The 27,635-nt window shown below is 51.6% G+C and overlaps 16 protein-coding genes across 16 annotated transcripts; 7 read left to right on the top strand and 9 right to left on the bottom strand.

Annotated features, from left to right (window-relative positions):
* Positions 1–402: 402 nt before the first annotated feature.
* QC762_121840 (uncharacterized protein) lies at positions 403–1,760 on the top strand (the record flags this gene model as incomplete). The annotated part of the gene is made up of 2 exons (XM_062886604.1): positions 403–1,008; positions 1,086–1,760. The coding sequence occupies 2 exons, from the start codon at positions 403–405 to the stop codon at positions 1,758–1,760; spliced, it is 1,281 nt and encodes a 426-aa protein (XP_062749723.1).
* A 754-nt stretch (positions 1,761–2,514) lies between these two features.
* On the bottom strand, positions 2,515–2,862 carry QC762_121830 (uncharacterized protein; the record flags this gene model as incomplete). Its single annotated transcript, XM_062886603.1, has 1 exon — positions 2,515–2,862. One exon carries the CDS (start codon positions 2,860–2,862, stop codon positions 2,515–2,517), a length of 348 nt encoding a protein of 115 aa, XP_062749722.1.
* A 310-nt stretch (positions 2,863–3,172) lies between these two features.
* On the top strand, positions 3,173–5,041 carry QC762_121820 (uncharacterized protein). The gene is made up of 2 exons (XM_062886602.1): positions 3,173–3,748; positions 3,801–5,041. Exons 1-2 carry the CDS (start codon positions 3,270–3,272, stop codon positions 4,981–4,983), a joined length of 1,662 nt encoding a protein of 553 aa, XP_062749721.1. The 5' UTR covers positions 3,173–3,269; the 3' UTR covers positions 4,984–5,041.
* A 349-nt stretch (positions 5,042–5,390) lies between these two features.
* QC762_121810 (uncharacterized protein) lies at positions 5,391–8,830 on the top strand. The gene is made up of 2 exons (XM_062886601.1): positions 5,391–6,447; positions 6,507–8,830. The coding sequence occupies exons 1-2, from the start codon at positions 5,526–5,528 to the stop codon at positions 7,070–7,072; spliced, it is 1,488 nt and encodes a 495-aa protein (XP_062749720.1). The 5' UTR covers positions 5,391–5,525; the 3' UTR covers positions 7,073–8,830.
* QC762_121800 (uncharacterized protein) lies at positions 7,165–8,869 on the bottom strand. Its single transcript, XM_062886600.1, has 2 exons — positions 8,643–8,869; positions 7,165–8,582 (listed from the first exon to the last, which is right to left on the bottom strand). Exons 1-2 carry the CDS (start codon positions 8,693–8,695, stop codon positions 7,178–7,180), a joined length of 1,458 nt encoding a protein of 485 aa, XP_062749719.1. The 5' UTR covers positions 8,696–8,869; the 3' UTR covers positions 7,165–7,177.
* A 739-nt stretch (positions 8,870–9,608) lies between these two features.
* QC762_121790 (uncharacterized protein) lies at positions 9,609–10,429 on the bottom strand (the record flags this gene model as incomplete). The annotated part of the gene is made up of 2 exons (XM_062886599.1): positions 10,182–10,429; positions 9,609–10,128 (listed from the first exon to the last, which is right to left on the bottom strand). The coding sequence occupies exons 1-2, from the start codon at positions 10,394–10,396 to the stop codon at positions 9,609–9,611; spliced, it is 735 nt and encodes a 244-aa protein (XP_062749718.1). The 5' UTR covers positions 10,397–10,429.
* Positions 10,430–10,841: 412 nt separating this feature from the next.
* Positions 10,842–11,570, top strand: ZTA1 (NADPH:quinone reductase; the record flags this gene model as incomplete). The annotated part of the gene is made up of 1 exon (XM_062886598.1): positions 10,842–11,570. The coding sequence occupies one exon, from the start codon at positions 10,842–10,844 to the stop codon at positions 11,568–11,570; it is 729 nt and encodes a 242-aa protein (XP_062749717.1).
* A 330-nt stretch (positions 11,571–11,900) lies between these two features.
* Positions 11,901–12,560, bottom strand: QC762_121760 (uncharacterized protein; the record flags this gene model as incomplete). The annotated part of the gene is made up of 3 exons (XM_062886597.1): positions 11,901–12,000; positions 12,061–12,403; positions 12,527–12,560. The coding sequence occupies 3 exons, from the start codon at positions 12,558–12,560 to the stop codon at positions 11,901–11,903; spliced, it is 477 nt and encodes a 158-aa protein (XP_062749716.1).
* A 109-nt stretch (positions 12,561–12,669) lies between these two features.
* On the top strand, positions 12,670–13,794 carry QC762_0022120 (uncharacterized protein; the record flags this gene model as incomplete). The annotated part of the gene is made up of 1 exon (XM_062883100.1): positions 12,670–13,794. One exon carries the CDS (start codon positions 12,670–12,672, stop codon positions 13,792–13,794), a length of 1,125 nt encoding a protein of 374 aa, XP_062749715.1.
* QC762_0022110 (uncharacterized protein) lies at positions 13,003–13,850 on the bottom strand (the record flags this gene model as incomplete). Its single annotated transcript, XM_062883099.1, has 2 exons — positions 13,003–13,491; positions 13,833–13,850. 2 exons carry the CDS (start codon positions 13,848–13,850, stop codon positions 13,003–13,005), a joined length of 507 nt encoding a protein of 168 aa, XP_062749714.1.
* An 11-nt stretch (positions 13,851–13,861) lies between these two features.
* On the bottom strand, positions 13,862–15,180 carry QC762_121740 (uncharacterized protein; the record flags this gene model as incomplete). Its single annotated transcript, XM_062886596.1, has 2 exons — positions 14,898–15,180; positions 13,862–14,812 (listed from the first exon to the last, which is right to left on the bottom strand). The coding sequence occupies exons 1-2, from the start codon at positions 15,069–15,071 to the stop codon at positions 13,862–13,864; spliced, it is 1,125 nt and encodes a 374-aa protein (XP_062749713.1). The 5' UTR covers positions 15,072–15,180.
* A 451-nt stretch (positions 15,181–15,631) lies between these two features.
* On the top strand, positions 15,632–16,195 carry QC762_121730 (uncharacterized protein; the record flags this gene model as incomplete). Its single annotated transcript, XM_062886595.1, has 1 exon — positions 15,632–16,195. The coding sequence occupies one exon, from the start codon at positions 15,632–15,634 to the stop codon at positions 16,193–16,195; it is 564 nt and encodes a 187-aa protein (XP_062749712.1).
* Positions 16,196–17,279: 1,084 nt separating this feature from the next.
* Positions 17,280–17,966, bottom strand: QC762_121727 (uncharacterized protein; the record flags this gene model as incomplete). The annotated part of the gene is made up of 1 exon (XM_062886594.1): positions 17,280–17,966. One exon carries the CDS (start codon positions 17,964–17,966, stop codon positions 17,280–17,282), a length of 687 nt encoding a protein of 228 aa, XP_062749711.1.
* Positions 17,967–18,692: 726 nt separating this feature from the next.
* Positions 18,693–19,664, top strand: QC762_0022070 (uncharacterized protein; the record flags this gene model as incomplete). The annotated part of the gene is made up of 3 exons (XM_062883098.1): positions 18,693–19,259; positions 19,327–19,482; positions 19,554–19,664. 3 exons carry the CDS (start codon positions 18,693–18,695, stop codon positions 19,662–19,664), a joined length of 834 nt encoding a protein of 277 aa, XP_062749710.1.
* A 296-nt stretch (positions 19,665–19,960) lies between these two features.
* Positions 19,961–21,690, bottom strand: QC762_121720 (uncharacterized protein). Its single transcript, XM_062886593.1, has 3 exons — positions 21,229–21,690; positions 20,798–21,163; positions 19,961–20,738 (listed from the first exon to the last, which is right to left on the bottom strand). The coding sequence occupies exons 1-3, from the start codon at positions 21,532–21,534 to the stop codon at positions 20,100–20,102; spliced, it is 1,311 nt and encodes a 436-aa protein (XP_062749709.1). The 5' UTR covers positions 21,535–21,690; the 3' UTR covers positions 19,961–20,099.
* A 3,000-nt stretch (positions 21,691–24,690) lies between these two features.
* QC762_121700 (uncharacterized protein) lies at positions 24,691–25,860 on the bottom strand (the record flags this gene model as incomplete). The annotated part of the gene is made up of 3 exons (XM_062886592.1): positions 24,691–24,986; positions 25,047–25,708; positions 25,766–25,860. The coding sequence occupies 3 exons, from the start codon at positions 25,858–25,860 to the stop codon at positions 24,691–24,693; spliced, it is 1,053 nt and encodes a 350-aa protein (XP_062749708.1).
* Between the last annotated feature and the right edge of the window lie 1,775 nt (positions 25,861–27,635).

Here is a 27,635-nt window from a genome sequence, read left to right as displayed (position 1 = left end):
CAAAACACACCCCGCACTTCCCCAGATGCCAAGTGCCGCGTTCAGGGGTCCAAATAGATCAAATGATCAACGTTAGACCTCCCGCAAGGCGTCCGCAACGCCCCAAACCACCAAAGACCGCTAGATATGAGGCATTCCGCTTTAAACCCGAGATCAGGCTGCACGCTGAACCTCGCGATGACGGCAGACGGATGACGGGAAGCTTCATGTTTGCGGGGACCCCGCAATTGATCCACCGTGCTGAGTCGCGAGCTGGATCGAAGAATAATGGGGATGTCTGATGTGCGGACGTGAACACCAGCGTTCTATTAATACAGGAAACTCACGATATCAGAATGGGCTCAAGTCCACCATCACACCCTCGCTCATCTGATACCCTATTTCCCTTCGGCTCATATTTTTATGCTAATCCCTCATCTGTCTTGCATCTTTGAACCCATCCTCAACCTTTTCCGTTCCACCAAGACCACCACATCCACCATGTCTTCTTGCAACAGCAACAACAACAACAACAACAACAACAACAAGATCTGCATTGTTGGTGCCAGCCCGTCAGGCCTGGCTCTTGGTGCTCTCCTCGAGAAGCAGGGCGGTTGCGACTACGTCATCTATGAAAGCAGTGCTGAGGATGTCCCACCTCGTGGTGGCTGCCTCGATCTCCACCCTGGCAGCGGTCAAAGAGCGTTGAAGGACGCTGGTGTCTTTGAAGAGTTCAAGAAGTACGCCCGCTACGGCGATGCCACCATCCATCGCCTCTTCAGCCAAAAGGGCGAGAATTTCTTCGACTTTGGTGAGGGCCGTGATGCCCCTGAGATCGACCGCTGGGCTCTCAGAAAGGTCCTCCTCAGTGGCATCCCCAAGGAGAAGACTCACTGGAAGAAGCCAGTTGCCAGCACCACCCGGGACGAGAACAAGCAGATCGTTCTCAACTTCGCTAATGGAACCACTGCTTCGGGGTTCGGTCTTGTAGTCGGCGCCGATGGTACCTGGTCCAAGGTGCGGCATTTGGTAAGAAATCCCTCGTCGACCATTTCCCTTCCGCTCTGGAGAGTTTCAGCTACCTAGGTATTGACAGCGCTCGACATGTAACCGACGCAAAGCCACAATACAGCGGCAATCTGTTCGTCACCACCAAGATCCTCCCTGGCGGTCCATACTACGAAAAGATGAAGGAGCTCTGCCGCATGGGGTCCATGATCGTCATGGGCAAGGGTGTCCACATGTTCAACAGCAGACAAGGCGACGGGCACTACCGCGTCGACGTCGGCATTCCCGGCCCCGAGAACTTTGCCGACGCCGGTCTCGTCGACATCAAGGATTGGGACGCGTTCAAGAAGTACCTTTTGGGAGATGACCTCTTTGGTCCTTACTCGGATGAGATGAAGGAGATCATCAATCAAAGTCAGGGTCCCTTCAGACCTTGGATCATGTACTACTTCCCCACGGACAGTCTCAACTGGAAGACTGTCCCGGGTGTGACGTTGATTGGCGATGCTGCTCATGTCACGACACCATTCGTTGGTGATGGTGTCAACTGCGCCATGAGAGATGCGATCATCCTTGCTGGAAAGTTGAAGGAATTGGGCGTCAGCGAGGAGGCTGTTGCTGCCTATGAGAGGGAGATGTTCCCCTTCGCTATTGATGTTATCACGAGAAGTCTTCAGAGCCAGAAGATGTTCTTCGAGAAGAAGGCTCCCAAGACCTTCATTGAGGTCATGAGCTCTGGGAAGCCCTTGATTGGCACGACTGACCATATCTGAATACAATTTCTGTCTTACAATATCTTTGCTACTCTTTCCATGTCTCTTTGTCTTTGTGATGTCGTGATTTTGATGGCGATACCCTTGTTCCAGCTTGGTATTGACATGGGTTGAGGGTGTCGGGGATTTTGATCCCGGATGGATTCAGCTTCCTCGCGATACAATCCCGGACCGATGGCGGATTCACCACTCTGCTCGACAGGCCAACCAGACCACCATGATTTGAGACCAACACCGTTAAGGCAAGTTTTCCAACGTTCAGGCCCAAGAGAACCTACCCAAGCTTATCCAGGGGAATGGGAATGTGCATGAAACATCACGGCACTTGGTGCTGTTGCCATTTACAGTGCCCTCATCACAAGGGGTCACTAGTCCACGGTTGAAACTTCGCGAAGCATACATAATCTTTATTGTCGGTCACAAACGATTCCTTATTCAATTCTTCCCTACGATATACCCCCCACTGTTCCCAATCACATCAACAATCCTCACGCTTCTTCTGGCTTCTTCCAATAAATCGAGTTCTCATACCGGCTAAGCCTCTGCCCAATAACCGGACACTTTTTGAGGGTCTTCTCATCCTCCCCGCTCTTGACCCGTGCCAGCCACTCTTCAATATCAATATCCACGCCAATCGGGTTCGTCGCATATTCTGGAGTCTTCATGAACTCCAGAGCTTCATCCGCTGTGTCGAAGTTGTTGACCTGCATCTCAAACTCATTTCCATCCGGATCAAAGTAGTACATCGAGGTGCTCATGCCATGGTTGACAGGCCAGTGGGCAGGATGCCGCGGGCCTTCTTCTGCTCGTAGCTGGTGGCAAGATCCTCGAGAGAGTTGAGTGTGAAAGCGATGTGGTAGACTGTTGCTGCTGTAGGGCGCTTGTCGGCTGGGATCTGCTCGTGGCTGTCGTCTTGCACGATGACCATTCTGTGGTGCTCTTCGTCCCACTGGATGAAGCTGGCCTTGGCGTTTCGAAGTACCTCGCGTCCACCGAAGAAGTCGAGGTGCCACTTGACCATGGCCTCGAACTTTTCAGGGGTTGTTCTAATGCCGAAGTGGCCGATGGAGGAGGGACTGACGAGTTTCTCCGTGGTTGCCATGTCGAAGTGTTGCGTGACTGGGCCGAATGAGTGCGAGATGTGACGGTTGTGTAATTGGCAATGGCAATCGTGCAATCTCAATGTGATGTTCTTCAAAACATGCTAACATGGAGACACCTCGTCTTATCAGATCAATAGTTGACCGTGGTGTGCCAAGGCGGATTTGGTCGTCACTACCTAGAGTCTTGTGGGGTGCGGCGATAAGGCGGGTGTTTTGATCTGGTGCTTTGAGGCCCGCAAACACCCGCCACAAGCTGTCAGGCGGATCCGATCCATCGCCTGAGGGGAGGGGAAGACGGTTTTGTGATGGCGATGATATTGAGACAGATCTTGCTCGAATTCTGAGTTTGGAGCTATTCCCGGCCCACACCTCCATCATCAGTTTTCTTGTACCAAAAGTTGTCGTCATGTCCGAACAGACCCCTATTCTCCAACACCCAACCATTGGGCCAATTCGTGGGGTGGTGAAGAAAGTCGGCGTTACACAGTTTCTTGGTGTTCAGTATGCGACTTTGAAAGATCGCTTCTCACGTGCTGAGCTCTTGAAGTCGTACCCATCAGACCACCCCCGTGTCCAATACAGCATCTTTGACGCAACAACCCTCGCGCCCATTCCATTGAGCCCAGCGAACGGCTGCCAATGGGAGCACGCACTGATTCAGCAGTCTCTGGAGTCTCCAGAGTTTGGGCAGTCAGACACGGAATGTCTGACCCTCAACATCGCTGTACCTGATCTCCAGGCAGACGGTCCTGAATGGCCAGTTTTGGCCCTTGTCCATGGCGGTGCCTTTGCGACGGGGAGCAGTTCTTACCCACAGTATGATCTCGCTCGTATCGTCCAGAGAAGTGTCAAGATTGGGAAGCCAATCATTGCTGTGGGTATCAAGTAAGATTCATCCACCAAAATCAAAAACCCCAGGTTATTGACGTTACCCCAGTTACCGATTGGGTGTCCCTGGCTTCCTCTACTCTTCTGCCATGAAGGCTGCAGGCTACAAGCCAAACAACGGCCTTGATGATCAGAGACAGGGCTTGCTCTGGATCAAGCACCACATTGCAGGGTTCGGTGGTGATGAGCACCGCGTAACCTATATTGGCGAGAGTTCGGGTGCGGCATCGGGCACTTTCCATCTCCACTCCAAGGAGCCGTTGTTCAACCAGCTGATTTCGATGAGCGGTTCCTCTCTGGTCAAAGCCAAGCAGCCAGAACTTGCCGAGGGGTCGTTTAAGAGGGCGTTGCAGGTTCTTGACATCTCAGAAACTGACGAGACGGCCCAAGTTCAGCGACTGTTGAAGGTCCCGATGGAGGATATCAGGGAGAAGATTGCACGCAAAGTGCCAATGGCGCCCATTGTCGATGGCGACTTGATTCCAAGAACCACATCCTATGCTCAGATGGCCGACCCAGCTCGGACAGCAGAGTTGTTCCCAGGAATGCAATGGTGCAAGCGAATCATGTTTGGCGATTGTAAGATGGATGGCAACGCCTACGGCCCAAGATTGGCTGCTAGAGTAAACATAATGCCAAAGACCATGGCGACTTTCCTGGCTGCCACTCTGGATCCCATCGACCGAGAGCTGGCGCCCAAAATCATCTCTGGGTACGGCCTCAACGCCTCCGCCACCGCCAACTCGCAAGAGTCTCTCAAGGCTGTTCTCGACCTCGCAACCGACATTTGCTTTGGCCTTGGAGCGAGAACCTTCATCAGGTCTTGGTCGCAGGCCGGGCTCGAGGCATTCCTCTGCCACTTCAACGTTCCGAACCCTTGGGATGGGCCGTGGAAGGGCCATGCGACGCACATCCTCGACATCGTGTTTGTCCTGCAGAACTATCGTGAGCTTCTTCCTGTTGGTCAGCAAAAGGCAAGCGATAAGCAGACCGAGGACGCCATTGCTTTCATTCATGGCGAGGCTCCTTGGCCAGCGTACAAGATAGGGGCACAAGAGGGCGCTATGGTGTATTACGCTCCTGAGCAGGGTGAAGAAGACCAGTCTCGGTTTGTCTCTGGCGAGATCCCTGAAGAGACTGGGCGAAGAGACATTTTGCAGAAGCTCATGAAGCAAGAGGTGCTGGACAAGGTCATGGACGCTTGGGACCTCTTCATGAAGGGCCCGAAATAGGAAAAAAAAAGGAGTAGCCTAGATTTGCTTCGATAGTTTCTCAATGGATGTCATCGCCTTGCCTTGGACTTGTTCATCACACACCGTCACAGTGATCAGTTCCCCATTGTGTTCCCCGCATTTGTCCGAGAATTATCCTTGCAGGCCTGAACTGGCCATCGCTCCCTAGCACAGTGCTCGGCGAGCCAAAGTCCGCTTGACCCGAGCATACCGGCGCCGACGCCAAACCTGTTCTCCACATAACCTCCACAATACCCAGCTGTGTGCTGCTTTACCCCGCAATCCTGGGCCTCACAGGTACTGCTATGGCTATGTTTGCAAGCCCCGAGCTGCTGAGTTTCAAGTTTTGACAGCATTCCATCCACCCACCTTAAGGCCGGGAAATACAATCCATGTCCACCGCAACGAAACGATCGCGATCCAACGCTTCAGGCGCTGACAGTTCAGGTCCGGCGCCCAAGAGACCTACTGTGCGCAAACGGGCCCCCTTAGCATGTGAGGAGTGTAGGGTAAACAAAGCCAGGGCCAGTGGTTTCTTCAACATGACTCAAAAGTTTGATCTGCTCCAGATCATCGACGAAGAGGTTGGTATCGAGTCAGTCCAGCTGCTTCTGCTTATGGGCTTCTATCTCCAGAGCACAGAGCGATTCTCAAAATGTTGGAACATCACTGGTCTGGCTATCAGGATGGCACAGAACATGAGCTTGCATATGAGTGCACACGATGCTCGGAAGAAGGGGCTATTGCTGTGTTGCCCCAGTCAGTTGGAGGAAGAAATGCGTGTAAGAGTCTGGTATGGTTGTGTGCTTTTGGATCGAGAAATCTCCATGTCGTTTGGCAGGCCACTCATGATATCTGGAGGTGACCAGCTGAGGCTTCCGGAGGCCATTGATGACGAGTACCTATCTGAGGTTGGGGGCAAACGAAATACTCAGCCAAGCAACTGTCCCAGTCAAATCTCTTCCTACATCGAGACCATCAAGCTCTACAAGTTTCTTGGTCAAGTGTTGGACATAGAGGAGGATGGGGCGGAAACCCCAACAAACACCTGCTCCGACATGCAGGCCTTGCTTGATCTGGACACCAGGGTCATGGAATGGCGAGATGCACTGCCTGGACACCTTCAGTATGATAACATTGCAGAGAATGGACAGCAGGACCTCGCTTCGACCCCAGGGAGCCTCTCTTCACCGGACTTTTCAGGGCAAGCAAGGCGGCTCTACACACGATTTCTACACGTCAGAGTTCTCATACTGAGACCGGCACTCGAACAATTCTTCCAAAAGCAACGACATACACCAGTCACTCCGCAAGCAAGGGGCAATCCGAGGGTTGCGCGGGTACAAGACCTCATGCTGTCGGACATTGCGGCACAATGTGTGCTCTCAGCAGATTCTCTTGTCAAGTGTCTAGACATTCACATTCGCAGCCAAAGTCTTGCGGCTTGGTGGTACAACATAAGCTGTGGTTCCAATAATCCCAAACGCACGTCACAAGGAGACAACTTGCTAACGAACATATAGACCTTCATACGTGTGGCAGCACCCTATTGATGGGCCTGCTATGCTCTTTCAACGAATCTGTCGTCAGGCGTGTCTCACTCGAGCTCTGCCTTCGTCGCCTCTCACAGTATACGGCGCTGAGCAGCATCGCAACCAAATCCTACCACCTCTTGCAAGAAAGTTCGAAGCGCCTTCTCCCGGAAAGGGGTGCCTCCAATATACAGACACCTTCTTGCTCCGCGGTAGGCAACATGGCACGAGTACCCGACCCAGACCCAGCCACCCACCTTGGTCAGCCGATGACACTTGCTGGCATGGCACCTCCAACCTCGGTTGAGGCTGGGACGTATATGCAGTATTCAAGTCTTCTCCTCGCGCCTCACAGGATATACGCCTGTCCACAACAAACGACGTCCAGCAGCAACCTGTTGCCATCGGCACTTGACCCTCTGCTTGCAGGTTCTGCAGACATGATGAATGATGGTGTTGGTGGCCTTGAGAATGTGCCGGAGTTCTGGGAGACACCTTTTCTTTCTCAGTTGGAGTTTTACCAACCTCATGATTTCACCCTCTCGCAGCTTGAGTAATGCGATTCACGGACAGGCTTCTGAACGATGCCACGACAATCAATGTAACATCAGCACAAGTAATAACCATAATAAACTACCTACGAAACAGTCCCTCGAGATGCTTCAAGCCCCAAGCACAATCTCGCTCAACCCAAGAAGAGCCTGACACTCCTTCACACTGTCAGTTTGCAGCTCATCATACAGGTCAATCTCACTTGGAATCTTGCGCCCCAGCAACCCCTCAAGCTGCACACGGCTCCTCTTGCTCTCCTCTTCTGTCCTTTGGAGCTTCCTCTCAGTACCACCGTCCTTCTCCCCGCCAAGGTTGGAAGTGAAAATACCCGCCGCCGAGAATGGCAGGAAATCCTCATATGTGATCGGCTCGCAGGTCACAACCCCCTCTTTCAGAAGTTTATTTATGTGCACTGACCCCTCCAGCTTATGAGTGCCAGCAACGGGTGCCTTGTCCTCAGCAACCCGATAGCGGAAATACACCAACCCTTCCTTCCTAAGAACCTCCCAGTCATCAGGGTACTCGGCAAACACCTCCTTCAGCACCTTGTCAGAGTCCTTGTCTTCCTTTTCACTCCGACCAACAGCCTTGGCGAGCAAAGCATCGTAGAGCTCCCTGCCTTTTCTGGTCACAGCAGCACCGCGCTGTTCCACCTCTCCAAACCGGGCGGTGTGCGTCCCGTCAATGGCGTGGTCGGCGTCACCAGCAAAACTGACTCTTTCTTCCAAAGCCTTGAAGCTGGTTTGTCGAAGGAGGATCTCGCACTTCCTCTTGGGAGGTCCCTCGATGCGGTCTTTTGCTGGGAGGCCCTGGGAAATCATCCCTGCTTGGACGGCATCGATGTCCAGGGTGCGCGGGGTGAGGTGGTTGATGTGTGCTGAGGGAAAGCAGACAATGTCGGCTACCATTGGGTGCTCCTTTTTCAGGGTGAGGTACGTCTCCAGGGGAACAGAGGATCGGGAGTGCCATTTGAAGATCTTGAGAGATTCGATAATCAGGTTGTTGGCGTCTTCGGCCGTGAGGTTGGCTAGAGCAGAGGTCTCCGCTTGGTCGATCAGCTCGATAAGCCTAGAGGAGAAGAGCTGTCTGGTGGAGAGGATGGAGGTGGCCATCTCCCGGACTTTCGGGGAAGAGATGAGGTCTGGTCGGAGGACGGTGGTGAAGACTCGGAAGGGGTTCTTTCGGAGGGATTCTTCGGTCTGGGGCCGGAAAGCCGTGCCGTGGAGGGGAAAACCGACCATTTTGAGGTCGTAGTAGCCGACGGGGAACATTCCCATGACGGCGAAGAGGCGGCTGATCATGCGCATTTCTTGCTGGGTGCCCAGTCTGATGGCGCCATGGCGCTCAAGCTGGAAGCGGGAGGGGAGGTCGTTGAGGCTTTGGCCGCGGGACTGGAGGGTAGTGGTATCGACTTGGTTGACGACGTCTACGAGCTTGCCGTAGAGGGGTACTTCGGTTCTGTACATCTCTGAGAGGGCCTGCACGAAGCGAGTCCGGAGGTGATCTGGATCCCATCTGTGTGGTGTGTGAGTTTGGAGGCCAAAAACTTGTGAGAGGAGCATAAAGAAGGCGTACGGCTTTGGCTCCTCGTGGAGGGCAGATCCGTTCTGTGGGATAGCTGAAGGCATTGTGGATATGGTATGTGGTTACTTTTGTCAAATATTCTGTGAGATGTTCTGTGGGATATTCTGTGGATTGGATAGGTAGGTATCAACATGGAACACACAGGCTAGACAACCGCAAGCAATCGCTGGACTGAGCAGTAGATAAGGGAGATCTGCACTCTGCTATCAAGATATCGGCTACCAATACATGATGAAACCTTGAATAACAAGGAGCCGGCCTTTCCCGGAAGGGTTGTTGCGGTGAGATGAGTGACCACATCGTGCTTGTTCTAGAAGGTCATGATAAGGTACGTACCACGCATACTAATGCATGCCAAGCTTCTAATCTGCCCTGTATGCTATCTCCGCACGGTTTGCCACGGCTCAAAGCAGGCGGTGATGGTGCGGAACCAGGTATGCCGCCTTGGAGTGAGACCACCGGACTGTTGCTTGTTGTTGCTTACGGCCATGTGACATGTTAGCAAGGTCCATGGTGCTATGTGACATCTTGATTGTCCTGCTGCTGTGTTGCTTTGCATGGTAACGTTCAAGCATGGTCAACAGCACCACTCAGAGACTCTAGAGCGGGCTTTAAGCACGTCAAGAGAAAAACCTTCTTCTTCACAATGTTCAAATCATCTCACAGTGAACTATTTGTAACTTATAGGCCAGCAGCTCTTGTTGCCTCATTACATGAGCCATCAATGCTGAGCAGCTGCAAATTGACGACTTTGCCAATGCTCTCACAGATGTTCCCTCAGTGTCTGGGGGCTGAGGCAATATTCCACTTTCTATCGTAGAGACTGGCTTTCAAGCTCAGGGCAACCAGGTAAAACGGGATTTCCATCAGAATACTTCAAGTATCAGACATGATAACTTGTGTTGGAAGGATGGTTGGGTAGGTGTATTGTTGCTATCAAGACTGTTTGCTTCATGCCTACACAAGCCACTCCTTGAACCACGTCACCGCCACTCTCTGCGCCCTCTCGAGACCCTTCACCTCAGCAGGGTTTTCTCGGTTACCCCTGATGGAGAAACCGTGGCTCAGGCCAGGGAAATACTGATAGTCAAATGGCACACCCAACTTGGGGATCTCAGTCACAGCGTAAGTCTTGAGCTCTTCGGTGAACTGAGGATCAATTTCGGGGGCCATGATCTGCACTGGTACGCCAACATTGGAAATCTCCTCCTTCGTCAGGAAAGTTGGGTGAGCCGCAGCGATGCAGTCGACGAGCGGAGCATCCGACTTGAGACCAAGCTGGAAAGCAGCCCAGCCACCATAGCAATAGCCAATGGCACCAAGCTTGCCGTGCTGAGTGCGGAGGTGCTTCGCGAAAGAAACCATCTCTGGTCCGCGGACGGCCTTGTTGTTCCTCTCCATGAAGTTTGGGAGATCAAGCTTGCCCCACTCTGCCGGGTTGTTGAGCAGATCTGCGGACAGAACAACACCACCAAAGCTGCGAGATTGTCAGCGACAGGAGCTCAAAGATGCTGCGGAGAATAGACTCACAAGTCGGGGACATAGACGGTCACCCCAACCTCTGCGGCATAGCTGTCGGCGAGCAACCTTGTGTTGCCAAAGGTCCAGCCATACAGATCGTGAATCACGATGATGCCTACATCCGGGTTGGAACCAGTGACATAGCATGTCTGGCCGCTCACCTCAACCTCTTTGCCCTGCGGCTCGCCGTCCCACTTAAACCCCTTCAAACAGCATTCGCTCATGGTGACGGTTGGGAAAGAATATTTGCTAGGTAGGATGATTTTTTGGTGGTGTTTGCAAAACTGGCAGTCGTACGTCGAACGAAAGGGTGGATTCACAAAGTTACACCTGTGCTGCTTACCTTATCGTGTTTCCACAGTGGAAGACGGCATCGTGTTATCGCAAAGTCCCGGCGAAGTCGGACATGTGCGGACCCGCAAATGGACCGCTTCCGCTCTACCTCCGCCCCAGATCCGTGCAACTCCACTCGGGAAAGTGGACGCTGCATGCCGCTATCTGTCCGGGGAGGGATGAAATCCGGTGGAAACAATTCGACGTGTTCGTTGTGGTCATGCTCCTACCGAATACTCTGACTGGATTTTGTGTCTTCACTTCAGATCTTCAACTGAGTCTCACTTGAATTTTCTATCTCGCTCCACTTGTTTAGCGACATCACAAACCAACACAATGTCTATCCCAGCAACTCAGAGAGCCGTGGTGGTTGAGGAGATTGGTGGCCCCGAGGTTCTCCAGTTCAAGTCCGACTGGGCTGTCCCACAGCCAACCGAAGGCCAGGTCCTCGTGAAGAACGAGATTTCCGGCATCAGCTATACCGACACATACTTCCGCACCGGTCTCTACCCATCACCAAAGCCTGAGGTCCTGGGCAGAGAAGCAGCCGGCACAGTTGTGGCGCTCGGGCCGAAGACGGAGGAGTTCAACCTCAAGGTCGGCGACAGAGTCATTTGGCTCGCCAATGCTGGTTATGCTGAGTACTCTGCGGTTCCAGCAGCCAAGACCCTCAAGCTTCCAGATACCGTGTCTTACGAAGATGCCACTGCCAGCTTCATGAGTGGTCTGACAGTGCTGGCTCTCGCCAGGGAGACCTACACAGTCCAGCCTGGTGACTGGGTTTTGCTTCATGCGGCGGCAGGCGGTGCTGGGTTTTTGATGACGCAACTGCTCAAGCACGTCGGTGCCAAGGTCATTGGTACAGCTGGTGGCCCAGAGAAGGTTGAATTGGTCAAGAGCCTCGGTGCGGACCATGTCATTGACTACAGGAGCGAGGAGGGCAAGGACGGGGTCAAGACAGTGATGGACATTCCTGGTGGGAGAGGCGTCGATGTGTCTATGACTCTGTTGGAAAGGACACATGGGAGGGCAGTTTGGCCGTTGTCAAGAGGAAAGGGACCATAGTTTGATTCGGCAACTCTAGTGGTCCCATCCCACCATTGCCTTTGAAGTGAGTTTTGATGCCTGTCTGCAAAATGATCTCAGTGACTAATCAGGTTGCAACCGCCTTGTACCAAAATGTATCAGGATTGCCAGACCAACTCTTTTTGGCTACATTGCCAAGATTCCTACCGATCGTGGTTTGCTTTTCCTTTGTTATTTCAACTTCACTTTTAAAGACAAGTATGAGTGAACAGTTGGGCAAGCTGGATACGAAGATAGAACCAAACACATACCACCACATCACAGCGTAGCGTAAAGCGGACACGATGGCAAAGATATATTGAAAGCCAATTAAGCATCTGGCATTGTGTCGAACGACTTGACCACAGCTGCCGCAACTGGCATCTTTCTGGAGGCGAAGAACTCGGCCTTGTACGGGAACTTGTCGAACCTGGAGAGAGCAGTACTGTCAGCTGAACCCTTCTTGCCATAGCAGCGGGATATTACTTACCCATTCTCCAACAGAGCTGTCCGAACGATCCAATGGCTACCAGAGTGCTTCATAGGAATTGTCCACAATGTGCAACCGCACCGAGAACAGAACTTCTTGTGTTTCTCACAGCCACTGAGGTTGTCTTTCAGAATCCATGTATTGATATGCTCGCTTCCTTCCAAGACGTGCACATTTTCGCACTTGAACTTGGCTGACTGAGAGATCGTTAGTATGAGATCTTGAAAGTCACTGGGGGATTTCAAACTTGCGATTTGCCCTGGAGCACCGGCATTCTTCTTGCAGTGTGAGCAGTAGCAGATAAAGATGGCGTCAGGGGTTCCCTGGACGGTGAATTTGACGCCTTCACAGAGGCAAGATCCTTTCACAGCTTCAGCCATTGTTACCGACAACAGTGGCAACTCAAAATGATGAATGGCATCAACAGTAAAACGGCGTTGAATTCGAGAAACAAAACGAACTTTACTTCTCTTCTGTGTCTTGGTGGACATGACCCTCATTCCGGGTTCGGGTTAACAGTGTGCGGATTTTGGGCGGCTTCCAACCCCATCTCCCATCTACACACGGCAAACAACTTCCGGTCATGGGACAAATAGCGGTGCCGATCATATGAGGAGAATAGTGCGAGGCCATGATCAATACATGTTGAAGCGATATCCATTCACGACGACAACCCACCATCATCACCAACTCAAGACACAACCAAACAAGACCCAATTTACAATGGCAAACCGCGCCAATGTTTCCGGAGCCAAGAGCTCAACCCTCTCAACACTCTCAACAGAAGACCAGTTCTACACCGACATCGCCTCCAAGAATGTCGAGCCCCTCTGGACCGTCCTCAACAAGATGGTTCCACCGAAGCCAAACCCCAGCTCGGTGGTCACCGCCTGGCCCTACGAAGACCTCCGACCCGTGCTCATGCAGAGCGGGATTGTCGTTTCAGCAGAGGAGGCAGAGCGTCGTGTGCTCATGCTGGTAAACCCTGCCATGCAGGCACCCTACACCACCGACACCATCTACGCCGGTCTTCAGCTCATCCTGCCAGGAGAAACCGCCCCTGCTCACAGGCACGTGGCCTTTGCTCTGAGGTTCATCGTCGAGGGATCTCGCGGTTTTACCGCGGTGGAGGGGCAGAAGCTGATGATGGAGCGTGGAGATGTTATTCTCACCCCGTCTTGGCACTGGCATGACCACGGCAGTAAAGGTGATGGGCCGATAGTGTGGTTGGACGGGCTGGACTTGCCCGTGTACCGCTTCCTCCCTGTGAACTCTGCCGAGAACTACGAGGAGGCTAGATATCCCAGTGAGCTGTCCGACAACAGCAACTGGAAGCTCCCCTGGGCTCCGGTGCAAGCTGTGTTGGATGAGAATAAGGAGACTGAAACTTATGCGCGGTATGACTACAAGTCCGGGGAGCATGGGAAGCACCTGTCCAAGACTATTTCTGGGCAGGCGGAGAGAATCAACGCCGGGGCCACCACCAAGAAGGTGAGGGAGACGGTGTCATTTGTATATCATGTGTATGAAGGAGAGGGGTACTCGACTATTGTATCGCCAGAGGGAAAGGAGGAGAGGGTTCAGTGGAAGGGCAAGGACACTTTTGCTGTTCCGGCGTGGAGCACAATCTCTCATACTTGCACGCAAGAGTGCGGGAGTGCGTATCTGTTTGCTGTTAATGACAGACCGATGGTTGAGTCTTTGGGATTGTACAAGAGACAAGAGCTGAAGTAGTGTCATATCTTAGCCAAACATAGCAATCATGTACGTACTCTAATATCCAACCGCATACAAAGCCCCCTTATTTCCGCTTCTTGATGAATGGTGCCTTTGCCAGAGCGTTGGCTTGAGTCAACCAAACCGGACGCCCCAGTGTAATGAGTTGAGGACCAAAGTCGGCCAGCAGTTCTTCAGCAGATGGACCACTGTCCCTGATAGCCTGATACACCTCTTGATCGGTTCCAAAAGTAGCCACATACCAGATATTCTTCCACGTCTTGATTGCCTCCTTGGCTTCGCTCGAGTGACTTTGAACATCTTTTGCAATCATGTAAAACGAAGACCTTTTCGCGTGGCCACACTTTGGCTTGTACACACGAACGTCAGAGAACCTGGACATTGTTTGCAACAAGCAGGCGATCCTCCACATCTCGATCTTGTGTAACAATGCGATGAATGTTCCTCCTGGACGCAAATGCTCCAAGGCCAACACAAAAGAACCGTTTTGCAGCCTGATTGACTCCCGCTTCTCTCGGTAGCTTGCTCTCTCTTGGGTGCGGAGGACGTGCCCGTCACAGATTGCGATATCGTATTGCTCGTCGATGGTGAACTGGCGAGGCATGAACTTGTTGTGATCAGGGTGCGAAGCGGGAATCTCTTCAATCTTCACGCCAAAATCTTCTGCTAGCATTGTGACGTCACAGTAGTTGATGTCGATGGCATCATTATTCTCGTGAGGCAACAAAACCTTGTAACCGCCCTGCGAGAAAGGAAGGGTACAAGCTCGTACTCGAAGGTCGGGGTCGTTTAGGGCCATGGCAGCGGCAAGAAAGCCACCTGGTGCGGCACAGACATCCAGAATCGCACCAGGCTTGGTAACTGTAGTGAAGCAACCATCTGCGGCATTGTGAAGCTCGGCGGCGATTCTCTGCATGAGGCCAAAGTGAAACTGAGAGGACTGTTGGTCGTCGATGTTGTCGGCATTGGAGCGTTGGGCCTGGAAGAATCTGTCCCCAGCTGGGTTCTCCCAACCCTGTATGAACAGTGTAAGTCAATCATGTCTTGAGGTAGATAGAGTTGTATATATAGATAGAGAGAAATATACAAAAATGACATACCTGCTGGCGAAGACGATCAAGCCTTCGGAACTCTGGGACTCTCTCTCGTAGGTACGGGACAATGACGCTCTTGTAGTCCGGCGCAGTGCCCCCTATGGTGGTTGAAAGGATGTGTGTTTCTCCAGAATTAGCTGCGGTCAAGGCGCCATGTTCCCAGTTTGCAACTCTGTCCATTCCGTCTGAAGTTACAACAAAAGGCGGTGTGAAGAGTTGGGTTGTTGTTCAAACAAAGAAGTTGGCGGTCTTCCTTGGAAAAAACAACCCCCCAGCGCCTTTAACAATCATGGCCATGGCCAGACGTGACCCGAAATCATGGATGCAATTGAGGTATAGTATTTGCTGAGGCCTACCGTGAGGCGGACTTGTGTGACAAGATGGACTGGCTGATGTCCTTCCTTGCGTCACATTCCAAGCACCTGGGTTCGGCAGATCAAGCGTCTTGGGTGGCCAGAGACCACAGAGCAAGCTGCTTCACCAATGATGGTGCGCTAAGCAGGTTGGCAACAAACAGAGGTCGAGCAATAGCTATGGGCAAGTGCAGTGAAGAAATGCATCGAGGCCTACAGTGAAATTTGTTATCTCATTGGGCGAATCGAATTTTGCAAACGCAGGGCAAGGTGTGCTCTGCCACCAGCCGTTTGCTCATTGATGGCAGCATCTGCCTAGGTACCTATCGAGGTGCTTCTGAAAGACTCGATGTCATCGATATTGTCCATATATTAAGTCTAACAGAAATGGAGGAGACGCCATCAGATTTCTTTCTTCTCTTTTCATCTCCACTGATCACTGAATGCAACGTCTCTACCAGTCCATACACCTCCCGTTTCGACTCGACCATGAGCGCCAACCACCCCGAGCAGACATTCCCCCACCTTCACAATGCTGTCATTGGCAACTTAAACAACATTCTCGAGCCAAGACCATACTTCAAACGAGGGAGACGTGAAATCCTCAGCAATTTTACCAAAAAATACTCCACCTTTGTGATGGCCAACTTCACCTGTGAAAATTCTCAATGTTCCAAGGCTGGCTGGAGGAGCGGAAAGGTCACCATTCTGATCCGGGGCTACGAAAACAACGGATATCATGCCACTATTTTCAACCAGCGATGCGATCGATGCAAGAAATTTGGCAGTTTGGAGTTGGATGAGTCTGCCTACATTGACCGAGTCTGTTATCGACTCAAAAAATGGGCCGGGATCAGCATGGAAATGCGAAGCTCAAGGGAACCGAAAAAAACGCTGCCTCACAAGAATCACCTATGTGAAGGGTGCAGAAAAGGGTTTTGTGAAGGCTGATTGTGCGTGGATGACGGCATGATGTGAAGTCTGCAAATATACGGTACATGTGCTTGGATGCCGATGGGATGGCAAGGGTCTTGGACAAGACAAAAGTCCTGTTGATTTTGGGAAGTCATTTGTATTTCACATTTGCACATACTTCAGTGTTTCATTGCTGTCAGTCAAATCTTGGGCCAAAACAATTGCCCGGTGCCAACATGAAGGCATCCCATCAATTCTTGGTCAGTTCACGCGAAACTTCTGGGCATGCCCGACAGGGATCCATACTGGATATCATCATGTTCGTCCAACAAACCCCATGAGTCCATTGTTACCAAGCTTGAAAGCCGGCCACAGTGTTGCTTACGTGGGTTACCACCTTTTTCATGTTCTTTAGCTACATCGCCGTTCGACCACGTCGGAACCTTTGTTTGTCATGTGCAGTGGGGACTGCAGGTCACAGCAGTTTCGATTGTAGAATTGTCATTCCGACATTTGATGGCCACATGTCTGAGAATCTGGTAGGTTGACAGGGACGTATAAAGAGCCTGCTTGAGCTCACCGAGACTCTTTCTCCCCACATCTCTCACGACATCGTCAAACCTATTCAGAATCTTGGACCCAGTCTGCATTGTTTGTTAGGAGCTCGCTTCCACGACTTCTGGTAGGTCGCTTTCATGAACGTCATGTTGGAAAAAAGCCGTACTAATTCTCGCTTTCAGCCTCCCCTGACCTTCAACGGACCAAAACCTAGGTGGAGAGCTTGACAGACTTATCGAAGCATCTGTACCAGCTCAGACCCGATCCCCGATGTCGCCATATCTTCATCGCTACTCGGAACTCACTCGTCCCTTTGAACTGCTCGTTCAAGATGGCCAAATTGCTGTTCATGCCATCCAATTTTAATTCAATTTGGGCCAGGAATCTACCAACACAGTACCGTAGGTAGGTAGGTATATTGATCCTAGCAGCATTAGGCAATGAAGGCATCTCCTACCAAAGAGCATGTTACGGGGTTCTTGTGGCAGAACAATTAGTTAAGTAGGTAAATACTAGATAGCTACCAGGTACCCTACCATAACCGCCCTGCCCACAAATCGCTCTACTCCTCAACCTTGACCACCCCCTCCTCAACAACCCACTCAACCCCACCCCCCCTAACCCACCCACCATAATCCTGCATATACCTCCCCTTCCCCGTCCTCTCCTCAACCAAAACCTCCCCCTTTTCCACGCCAGCCCACCACATCCCCTCCAAACTCTCCCTATCTAACCCAACCTCATACTCTACCCCCGGCTCCAACCCATCCACCCCCGTAGGCTGCACCGACCTCCTCACCTTCCTCTCCCTCCCCTCATCATCCACCTCCCACCCTTTCTCCGCCACAGCCTTGGGCACAGGCCGCACCTTATTCACACCACCACCTCTCCCAAACGGGGTTGACAACTCAACCGGTGTGTCGGGGTACAGAGTCAGGTAGAATGCCTCGTCTGCATCGCCCCTGATGCGCGTGATCGCGGGGCGGTTGACGCGGAGGGAGCAAGTTTCGACTTTTTGGCGGGAGGGGAGGGCGTGGATTGTGATTGTGCGGTTGGTGAGGGCGGAGGGGAGGGATAAGGGGTGGTTGAAGGTGAAGAGGGTGATGGGGTGAGGGGCGGTGGAGGTTATGGTGAGGGTTAGGAGGGGGGGTAGGGAGCAGGTGGTGAAGGAGTGGGTTGGGGGCGTGAGGGTGATTTTAATGTGGACTTTGGGGGGAGGGGAGGGGGGAGTGGTGGTTGGGGAAGACATGGTTGGTGATGCTTTGTTGTTGATGGACTGGAAGATGGACATTTGTTGGTTGAAAGGTTGGTGAGCTAAAGTTCGTTCGGTCAATTCCTTTGAGATGTCTGCGGTGAGTTGGAAAGGAAGGATATTGCGAAATCGGCAATGAAATAGGTTCTCATAAAGTCTCCGTTGGCTTCAAAAGAAAAGGCCGACGGCGAGAATCAAATAATAGGGCCATCGGCAGAGCGTAAAGGAAAGCAAAAAAGAGAAAAACGGTTTGCGTGGCACAGTTTTATGCACCAGCTAAGCAGACCCCGCATTTTGTGTGATCGAATACCAGCTTTCATCCCAGCATTCTCACCGAGCCAGATCCCAAAGCTTCAGGAAGCCTCTTCCATGACGTCGTCCCAGCTTCCTCCTGGATCCATTCTTTCAATACGGGGTAGAAAAGCAATGAACATCCTCTCTTGAGACGTGGCGCAGTTAGAGAGGACTATAGTCTTCAACCACAAGCTGACATCTGCTAGGGCCGAAGCCTGGTTCAGCCTGTCATACGGAACTAGGCAAGATGACTTTGTGTATGATCAACAGCCTTGTAGAGGTCCAACATAACTACACTTTGTTGATGCTTGCAGTAATGAGATCAATGTATGTAAACCATTGTCCGATTACTTCAACAGAGCACAATGAATAGACACAAACACCTCACTCCTTTCTTCTCACATCTCTCTTCAGCATTAAACGAAAGAAATGCATCCCCTCCGAGCCCTCCTGCTCACCTCGAGTCTGGCTCTCGCCCACGCCAGCGTCCTACCAATCACCCCCAAACAAGGCCTCAAAGTCATCTCCAAACGAGCAGAGCCCGACACCGGCGAGGACTTCCCCGAAGACGAAACCCCCCTCCCCAACCGTCTCAACAAAGTCGAAACCGCCTTCCGCGACGCCATCGAGCTCACCTCCGTCGTCCTCTCTGTCATTGAAACCGACAAGACCATCTATCAGCACTACTTCTCCCCAGATGATCGTGAAGAAATCACCCGCATCTTCCGCGACTTGAACAACAACGGCGAGGGCCATGAAATGCTAGGGAATTTCCTCGTGCAGACTACTGATCTTGACAATGCTTGTGGCGACCGTGGACTGGCATACTCGGGTGACTATAATACTGATCGCCCTTTCATCGTGATCTGTCCTCGGGCGTTTAACAAGAAGGCGATTAATGACTTGGAAGGGAAAGACCGTGGAGATGAGGACGCGGGGGACTTTTATGCGGGTTGTGCGGAGGATGGGGGGGATATTGGGGATCACGTTAGCTTTGTGAGTGAAGCTGAAGAGCCTGCCTTTGATGGTAATGACTCTTGCTAACGTGTGTGGATGGTGAAAGCACTTCAACACTCTTGGCATGACGCTCTTGCATGAGTACCTGCACTATGACCTGATCATCGGGGCTTCCTTTGGGTCTATTGTTGACGACCCTGATGGACAGCCAGGTTATGGGCCTGTTGTTATTTATGATCGGTTGCCTAAGGAGTTGGCGAGGGTGAATGCTGATCAGCGGTAAGTCATACAAAGAGGAATTGTGAACAAAATCGGTACTGACATTGTTGATAGGAGGTGTACTGGTCTTTGATCTGCCAGAAGGAGTTCCAGGCCCCGCGTGAGGGTGTTGATGATGCCGATCCTGATTGCGGTGACCTACCCCTGGAAGCTTTCAAGCGATAAATCATAGTGCACTACTGTGAGACTTCTGAATTGCTTCATGTAGAATACAAATGCGTTTTTGATCTTTTGACCAAGAAACTGCCCAAGTTATCAGTTTAATTTAAGCTGAAATATATTTCTGAACAAAAGTCCAAGCTTTTTTTCTCACTACCTTAGGTAACCTGTAAGATTTGCAAGAAATATTCACTCGGTAAAGCTACCTATTCAGAAGATGAATCTACCGTTAACCCTGATACAGTCTTGATGGGTTGCTTGAAGGGCAATAGCCACAACTTCAGATCTCCACATGGCGTCAGCCCCCTTTCCCAAGCGTTGGGCGACTTCAAGCATTCGGTGAAACTTTGAGTCATGAAGTCTGAACTATTACAGTGGATAAGGTATTTATGTTAGATCCAGCGAAAAGAATATATGCATGTTTGTACCTGCTTGTCGTATCTACTGCTCCGGTTTGCTTGCACCACTCCGACCAGGCGAAGACGGCAACTCTACGGCCTCTGGTGAATCGAGTCGAGGAGGCGAACTGAGAGGTGGCGGGGAGTCCAACGGAGGTGGAGAGCCCAGGCGTGGGGGGGAGAGCTGCTGCGGTGGTGTTTCTCCCGAGTTGTCCGCTCCAATCCTCCTGCGCTTGTCGCTGGATGATGCCTGCGACAGCTCGTCTTCTGAGGCCTCCAAGTCCCTAGAACACTTCGTTACAACCGGCAATCCCCTTTCGTCATATGTCAGTTTGACTTTCACCGGTTTCTCCGGCTTGTAGCTGGTGATTGCATCGAAAGCGTCCTGCAGCTCTGGGTGATCTCCTATTGACCGTACGTCCCTCCACTCTTCGGGTTTTGTTTGAGGGAACTTGCGTTCCCAGGGGTCTCTGTAAATGTTGTGCAGAGCAATCGCATCCCAGGCGTCGTGGCGATGGAGATTTTCTCTGGTGGCGAGAATGGGAAAAGATATGGGTGGTTCTTGTGTGCTAATATCAGCGGACATGAGGAAGTCAACTAAGCCCTCGAACTGAGAGTCAAGGAGCTTCCAAATACGAGAGGGTGCTTTGACTCTTCCAGAATGAAGGTAGATATCGTTGCACTACAAAGATAGTTAGTTCTGAGGCATAGTTAGGAACTGTCACCTCAAGCTGGGCCTACCTCGTATGCGGATTCGCCTCTGTCAAACAGAACGACACCACCAAATATGCGATCCTCTGCCCAGTATCCAGCTACATCGGCAAGGCCGTGGGTGTAGCGGTCGTAATCAAGATAATTTACATGGTAAAAGAGCGTCGGGTGGGGTTCAATGTCTTTTTCCCAGCGCGGTTTGAGGCCATCGTGCTCTATCCACCGAGGCGGAAGGACCCAGGACACAGTGGCGTCGATGTCCTCCTGACTGTGCAGCTTGGGATGATGTGCAAATAGAGCCACCGCTATGTTGTGGATGGAAACGGCAGTCAGTTCCACCAGTCGCATCTTGAATTCTCGAGACCCGATTTCTGAGCTTTGATATGCTTGCATGATCTGTCCGGGATGTTGGTCTCAATCACCATACAAGTCTCAAATCTCAATCGTGACAAAGTACATACCTTGGAAGAAAAGGAAAGAACAGCCGGGTCGAATCCGTCGCGCAATTGCTTTGCCTGCTGCAGAGCGCCATCGCAAAGGGTCTCGTGCTCCAGTAATGGATGGCCTTTCCCGACAAGACACCCGCGGCTCTCGAAAACCGAGATCATCAATGGAAGGCCATCAATAAGCTGTGCTATGCTCAGCTCTGCCAGCTCTGTTGAAAGGATGTTTCGAATCGCTTTGACGAGTGCGTGGTAGTGTTCAGGATCAAGGACTTCGATGGAGACCTCGGAAGGCCTCTTCCTCAACAACGTTTCTTCATCCATTGCTGACGATGACCGGCGCGGTAGTGGTTATGGTTCTGACCTGATATTGTTGTTCGATAATTGATGAAGGTGGGAAACTTTTCATGTGTGTATGGAATCCTTCCAAACAGGAGGTAAAAGCAAAGAAGTCAAAAAGAACAAAAAGTGAAGTGCGGGGCAGGCATAGCCCCACAAGACATTGTTCATGATTGATCCCCATGCAACCCTAACCACAAGCCAGCGGCTGACCAAGTTGTGCCGCAACTTTGAAATATCGAGACATCGCTTCATTGGCATGACAACCGCCGGGCGCGCGGCAAGACGCAGATTGAAACCAGTGTTGTTTCGAGTAACACCAGCATGACAGCCGCTTCGTGCGTCATTGACAGTATGCGTTGGGATCACACGGTGAAAGCTGCGGTGAGATATTGATATCCTCCAATTGTAACGACTGGTGTATCGAGAGTTCCCGGTCTGCTTTCCTCAGATAGAGGTGATTAATGCTGAACATGCCGGGTTGCTGGTTCTTCTAGCGCCTTCTGGCCGCGTCGTCCTCCGTCGATGACTTTAAACTTGAACAGGCGCTTCGACCGGCCGGCCTTGTGAGAGCCGACTCTTCTTGTCATAGTTTGCCATGTCAACGGCAGGGCATTGGATGTTGCGGGTAGGGCATATCGTATATCTTCAACGTGAATTAGACATCTATAAGAAGGTGGGACTCACCTTTAACCAGCTAGACAAATACCTAGCTATACGCATCACTCAAGCATATCTTCGTTACTGGTAACGAAAATACCCCTCCGCCCACAAACCCTCATTCAAATCAAGCCTTGGATATTTTTCACAGAGCAACGGCATCCTTCAGGCTGAGACTTTCGTCAACATCGCAAGCAAACGACCTGATTACCATCAACAGACGAGCGTTCCCACCTTGAAACAACGACGCTTCCACACCCAGCACCACAGACTAAAAGACAAGAATGTCTCGACCTGTCGGCGCTGCTCCCCGTGCGTCCTCGTGGGGACAAGTCCGGGACCTTGAAAACTTCCAAGTCTTTTTGATGCCAACACCTGAGGCCCTGAAGGAGAAGAGTCTCACGAAATTCCGCGCTCTCGGACCGGAAAACTCCCTGTTCCGCTGTGCAGCCTCTGTTGCCGGCCTGGCCCTTGATATGCTTGAGCATCCCCATAGCATCCGCGTGCTCAAAACAATCGCCAACCACGTCATCAGCGCTAGCCCACACATTCTCGAGTTACGCAACATGAAGGAAGCCGATGTCGAAGCCACGGTCATGAAATATCTGCAAACCATCCGTCGGAGCTTCCCTAACCTCGTCATCTCGGACGACTGTGGCATGGCCAACAAGAACGGCCGGACCACCAAGCAGAACTGCGCGAGTGCCTTTGACCCCAAACGGGCGTGCATCATCGAGATCAATGAGACCCTGATGACCAGGATGGGCAACGCATACAAATACATTGTTGCAGACCGCGATGTAGAAAAGCACACAGCCCACTTCCGCACGCTCCATCTCCGACTCAGCATCACCATGGCTCACGAGTTGGTCCACGTCTTCACCCTCTTCCTCAAGCGCGCAGAAGACGAGCACACCCCTCCACGCACCGCCTACGCAGGCAAGGGGGATAAGGAGACCGGCGAGGCGGGACGCTTCTGGGAAGGACACTTTCTCGGCGGGTGGGTCGATATGAGGCTTGATCGGGAAGGGCAGGAAACCATTGCGCTGCGTTCAGATGAAAACTCCAAGTGGTGGAGGATCAAGTCTGGAACTCGAGACAGTCTTTTGGACCGGGACTTTGGCCGCTGGTTCAAGAGGGGCATGACAGGACTCACCGATCTCGACCACATCGTTCCGGCGGTCGAGCCTGGACTTGAGGAGTGGAAGTGGCAGCAGAACTACCGGAATCTGTTCCCTGCAGGGGCAGATGTCAAAGCAGATGACCCGAAGCAGCCACGAGAGTTGATGGCGACCCAGGTGATTTGGCTCACACGTCGGAATTCTGAGACGGCGGCGGGCAGGTTCCCGAGCTACACTTTGTCTGGCCAGGACATTCGTGATTTCGCTCTTAAGCCAAAGACCAGGATTCGTGAGATAAAGGCTCGTGGGAAGTAATAGTTCTTCAGTATTCCGGTATACCATATCAAGCAGGCTTGGTGTGCGTGGATACTTAGGGAGGGAAGAATAGTGATAGACAACGGACAGATCATGATACTAACAGTCTTTACAGATACCTTAGTTAATAGTCTCTAGATTTTTATCTTAGCTCTAGTCAACTAAAAAGACGAATTCATTGGGACTTTACATCGTGCGAACGAAGTAGTCAGGTCCTAACGTTGTGTAATAGAGTGAATGAAGACTAGCAACAGCTGTTTTGATGAATGAATGTTTCTGTAAGTCCGGTGGATCACGAGTCGCACAAATAGTCTAGATACCATCGATTGTGACTTGTATTGCATACCGCGAAACTGTCTATCTACACCAGCCTGTTCCTCCGTATATATAGACCTTAATCCTCCAGGTACCTCCGTACCTGGCTCACCTCTGCTCACTGGTGAGCGCCCCACCGTCCTGCAGCCCCGCCGTTTTATTCTAATTGATTAGCTACCACGGCTTGCTGCAGTCTCCACTTTGCCTTGTTAATGGTTGGTCTGTGACACATGGACCTCGGCCACCCTCGGCCCTGATGAAGCTACTCCCAGGACGCACAGACCACTACTCCAGAACCTTCTATCACCGCGCACTAGCCAACACGCTCAGCCACATCAGAGACTCATGTGTCAAACCTTCTCTTTCTCTTTTCCTTTTCTTCTTCAAGTTCAGTGTACTCGTAGAGTGGCATAGCTAGTTGCAAAACACTACCTTGAGACCGTTACATATACTTCATTAGTTATCATTCCGCCTGAGAGCTTAAAAATACAAGCTCGATGTACCGAAGTACCTCTATATTCTACAGCCCGTTTTATTTTCGATTTCTATTTTATGTCGGCGCTTATATGCTTCAGGTTCATTGGAAGACTAAGGGGTGTGAATGTAGAAGATTGGAAAAGTAATATTCCTCAGTTTTTGGCAGTATGTCTTCCGAAATCAGCATTGGATTTCCCTGAAAACGACAGTCTGGATGTACAGTTCTATCAACGTCTCCTACTGGCGACGTTTCTCATAGCAGGGTGTAAAGAGAGTCGTATGTGTAGCACATGCTGCCGCCCGTCCCACAAGCATCGATCTTCATGACGTCCCCAACGGTGGTATCAACTCCGCTGACACCCACTGACAACGGATGAGCCAAGGTAACGTTGGGGGAGGTGGGGTCCATGATGATAGACGGCCCCGAGATATCACTCAGTCTTGCCGGCAGGTTCAAGCTCTGCCACGACCACCACAGTCTGTCCAGATTTGCGTGATGCAGGTGGAAGATTGGATCAGCTGGCGAGGTGTACAAGTCACCCATTTGACCTGGAGGTTTTGTTAGTACAATGAACGACAAGAGCACCATGTAAGAGAGAGAGTACTAACCAAACGTTCCACCAACGCCGAAATGCCCACCACCGTGCACACCTGAAGCATCAAAGTTGGGGGACCCTTCAACAACGGCGTTGAACCACCCAAAGTCGGGCTGGCTCAGTGTGAGCTGTGTCTGGTTCATCCCCAGGTACATCGACGCAAACGAAGGAGCAAGATCTCTCTTCAAGCACTGCGGGTTATACACTAGAGAGCTCTCAGGGCCCAAGTGGACCAGGTCGTTGATCCCCGCAAAGGGACCATCCACCACACAGCCTCCTCCGGTGCGCCCTGGGACAGGTGGCATCCATGAGGTGGGGTCACTAGGAACCCATGGGCCGTTGCCCCCGAACCCTGTCACGGGGTCGAAGACGGGCGAGGCGGTGATGTCGGCTGCGTCGAGGGTCCAGTCCCAGTATGGTTGGGCGCCGGTGTAGCCGCACTCGTTGCGGAGCATCTTCTCGTATGTGGCTGTGAAGAGTCTGTGCCAGGCGAGGAAGTGACCGACGTAGTGGACCTGCATGGTTTGCTGGATGTGGGTGTAGACTAGGTTATCATAGCGGCTGATGACACCGTGACCGGTTGGGGGTGAACCTTCTGGGGTGAGGGCTGGTTTGGCGAGTATGCATTTGACGGCATTGATGTACTCTGCCTTCTCGGAAGTGGTGAGAGTACGCCTTTGGGAATGTTAGTGAGAACAAAAAGAAAAGAGAAACATTTTGGGTGAGAGTTACCATTCCTTGCGGACGATGAGCGTGGGAGGAGTGGGTGTGCATGCGGCCAAAGCAGCAGAGGCACAAATGATGAGGCTCTTGATGCCGCCAACCATCTTGAATGAGTATCAGAGCAGAGGATGCTGATGAAGACGAAGAATGATGGGAAAGAAAGCCTCGAAAGGTGACGCTTGTGAACCTATTTATCTCTTGATATCTCCTATCACCTCTGGATATCCCTGAAGAGTTCTCCCGTCCCAAGACCCTGCCTGACAGGCTTATTGATCCTGCCGCCACTTCAATGTCACCCATTTATGTAATGTTCTTCTCAATATTTCTGTCAACGCCTTACGATGCGGTACAAGCAACCCACAGCATTGGCTCGGTTTGCCCAATGATACACGCCGCCGATGCAGTACCAGACGTAAAGCTGCCAGTTGATTGGACAGCCCAGAGCTGTTTCGAGTTTTCTTGGTGAGAATACGGCAGCCTACACTAACGGCTGCGGATAGTCGTTTTGGCAAGCGAACGGCTCGCTACTGCAGCGTTCCTCAAATACGCATCCAAGATGCATGGGAGTGTGGTGGAGTGTGATGTCTTGGGTGCGGGATTGTAAGAGAGACTACAGGGGTCGGGATTTATGTGGGCTCTGACACCCCTACTAGCCTTCCATGCAAGTTTCCAACTGAAGAGTTTTGAGCATTACCCTATCTCGGTTAGGTCGACGGACATCGGTGCTAACCACTACCCCGATGTGCCTGCTTTGTGGCAACTGGGACAAAAAACAGATGTATCTGTGGATAAGCGATGTAAATTACTGGGATAACAGGCATGTATAGTTGTAAAAAACAGTACACGGTGAGGGAAGATCCTATGAAAACCCCAACGCCCGTGCAGATGGGGCTGGTTGACGGAACCGCCTTTTGTTTATCCTGGGACTAAGGTATGTGGCTTAGTCATCCAGGGGTTGGGAGGAAAGCGCTTCCGCTTTCTTCGTTACCATGATCGTGGATTATGAAACTTATTGTGACGCTCAGCGCTCTCTTCTACCAAAATCTCAATCTCTGGATTATTCTAGTTCCAAAATCCTACTGGTCTTCGCCAAACACCACTGGCTGCCCGCCGCCGCTGCCCAGCCTCTGTTGTCCTGACACCAAAGCTTATTCATGTACAAGCACCCAAGCATCATCATTGTTCTTTTGTATGGTTGACATTTGCCCTTCATCCACTACCACAGGTCCAGAATATGGTGGAAAGGTGGTGGTTTATGTTGGATTCGGCAGTTTGAAACCGCGCAATGCTCTCGTACTGTGCACAAGCATGATGTCGGCATCAAGAAAACAGACACACAACAGATATACCAGGATTGCTTACAAGAGCCCTCGTCTCCTTGATCCTTGCCTGCACAGCGAGAGGAGATGCTTTCTTCGATTCTCAAAGCTGGCGATGATGAGCCGCACTCGCGACAAGAACCCGTCGATGGCTGGCTTGGCCGTTATCTTGAGCTCCTCATCGAGGTCCTGACCTGTCTCTAGACCCTCATATCTCTGGCGCACGCTGTTCAAAGTGTCAACGTTGAGCTCCAAATCCTGATTGAGCCTTTGAAGTCGTTGGAGAAGTGGAGTTAATCCATGGTCGATAACACCAAGCACATCCTGGTTCTTGAAGCTTCCAAAAAAGTATCTGGCAGCCCGATCTTCATATTCTTGGCCATTGAGATCTATTCGGTCAATCACAAGGGAATATGGACTCGGGCGGCCGCTAAGTCTGGCGAGAGCCCTGCTACCCTGGCACCCAGAGCTCTTCGGATCGTAAGGATGGGAAGTGATGACATCAAGGACCTGAATCGTGCCGTGGAGACGTCTCTCGATCTCATTAGCCAAGCCTCTCC

The sequence above is a fragment of the Podospora pseudocomata genome, assembly GCF_035222375.1.
Source record: "Podospora pseudocomata strain CBS 415.72m chromosome 1 map unlocalized CBS415.72m_1, whole genome shotgun sequence".
In the NCBI taxonomy this organism is placed as follows: domain Eukaryota; kingdom Fungi; phylum Ascomycota; class Sordariomycetes; order Sordariales; family Podosporaceae; genus Podospora; species Podospora pseudocomata.
The sequence above is the reverse complement of the archived record's forward strand: the minus strand, read 5'-3'. Positions and strand labels throughout refer to the sequence as shown.

Bases quoted from the DNA above. Each gene is read 5' to 3' on its own strand.
- QC762_121820 (XM_062886602.1), top strand. From the start codon at position 3,270: ATGTCCGAACAGACCCCTATTCTCCAACACCCAACCATTGGGCCAATT. The intron at 3,749-3,800 runs GTAAGATTCATC...ACGTTACCCCAG, and splicing joins ATCATTGCTGTGGGTATCAA to TTACCGATTGGGTGTCCCTG.
- QC762_121810 (XM_062886601.1), top strand. From the start codon at position 5,526: ATGACTCAAAAGTTTGATCTGCTCCAGATCATCGACGAAGAGGTTGGT. The intron at 6,448-6,506 runs GTGGTTCCAATA...ACGAACATATAG, and splicing joins TTGGTGGTACAACATAAGCT to ACCTTCATACGTGTGGCAGC.
- QC762_121800 (XM_062886600.1), bottom strand. From the start codon at position 8,695: ATGCCTTCAGCTATCCCACAGAACGGATCTGCCCTCCACGAGGAGCCA. The intron at 8,583-8,642 runs GTACGCCTTCTT...CACACCACACAG, and splicing joins CTCCACGAGGAGCCAAAGCC to ATGGGATCCAGATCACCTCC.
- QC762_121720 (XM_062886593.1), bottom strand. From the start codon at position 21,534: ATGGATGAAGAAACGTTGTTGAGGAAGAGGCCTTCCGAGGTCTCCATC. The intron at 21,164-21,228 runs GTATGTACTTTG...CATCCCGGACAG, and splicing joins TTCTTTCCTTTTCTTCCAAG to ATCATGCAAGCATATCAAAG. The intron at 20,739-20,797 runs GTAGGCCCAGCT...CTATCTTTGTAG, and splicing joins GAGGCGAATCCGCATACGAG to TGCAACGATATCTACCTTCA.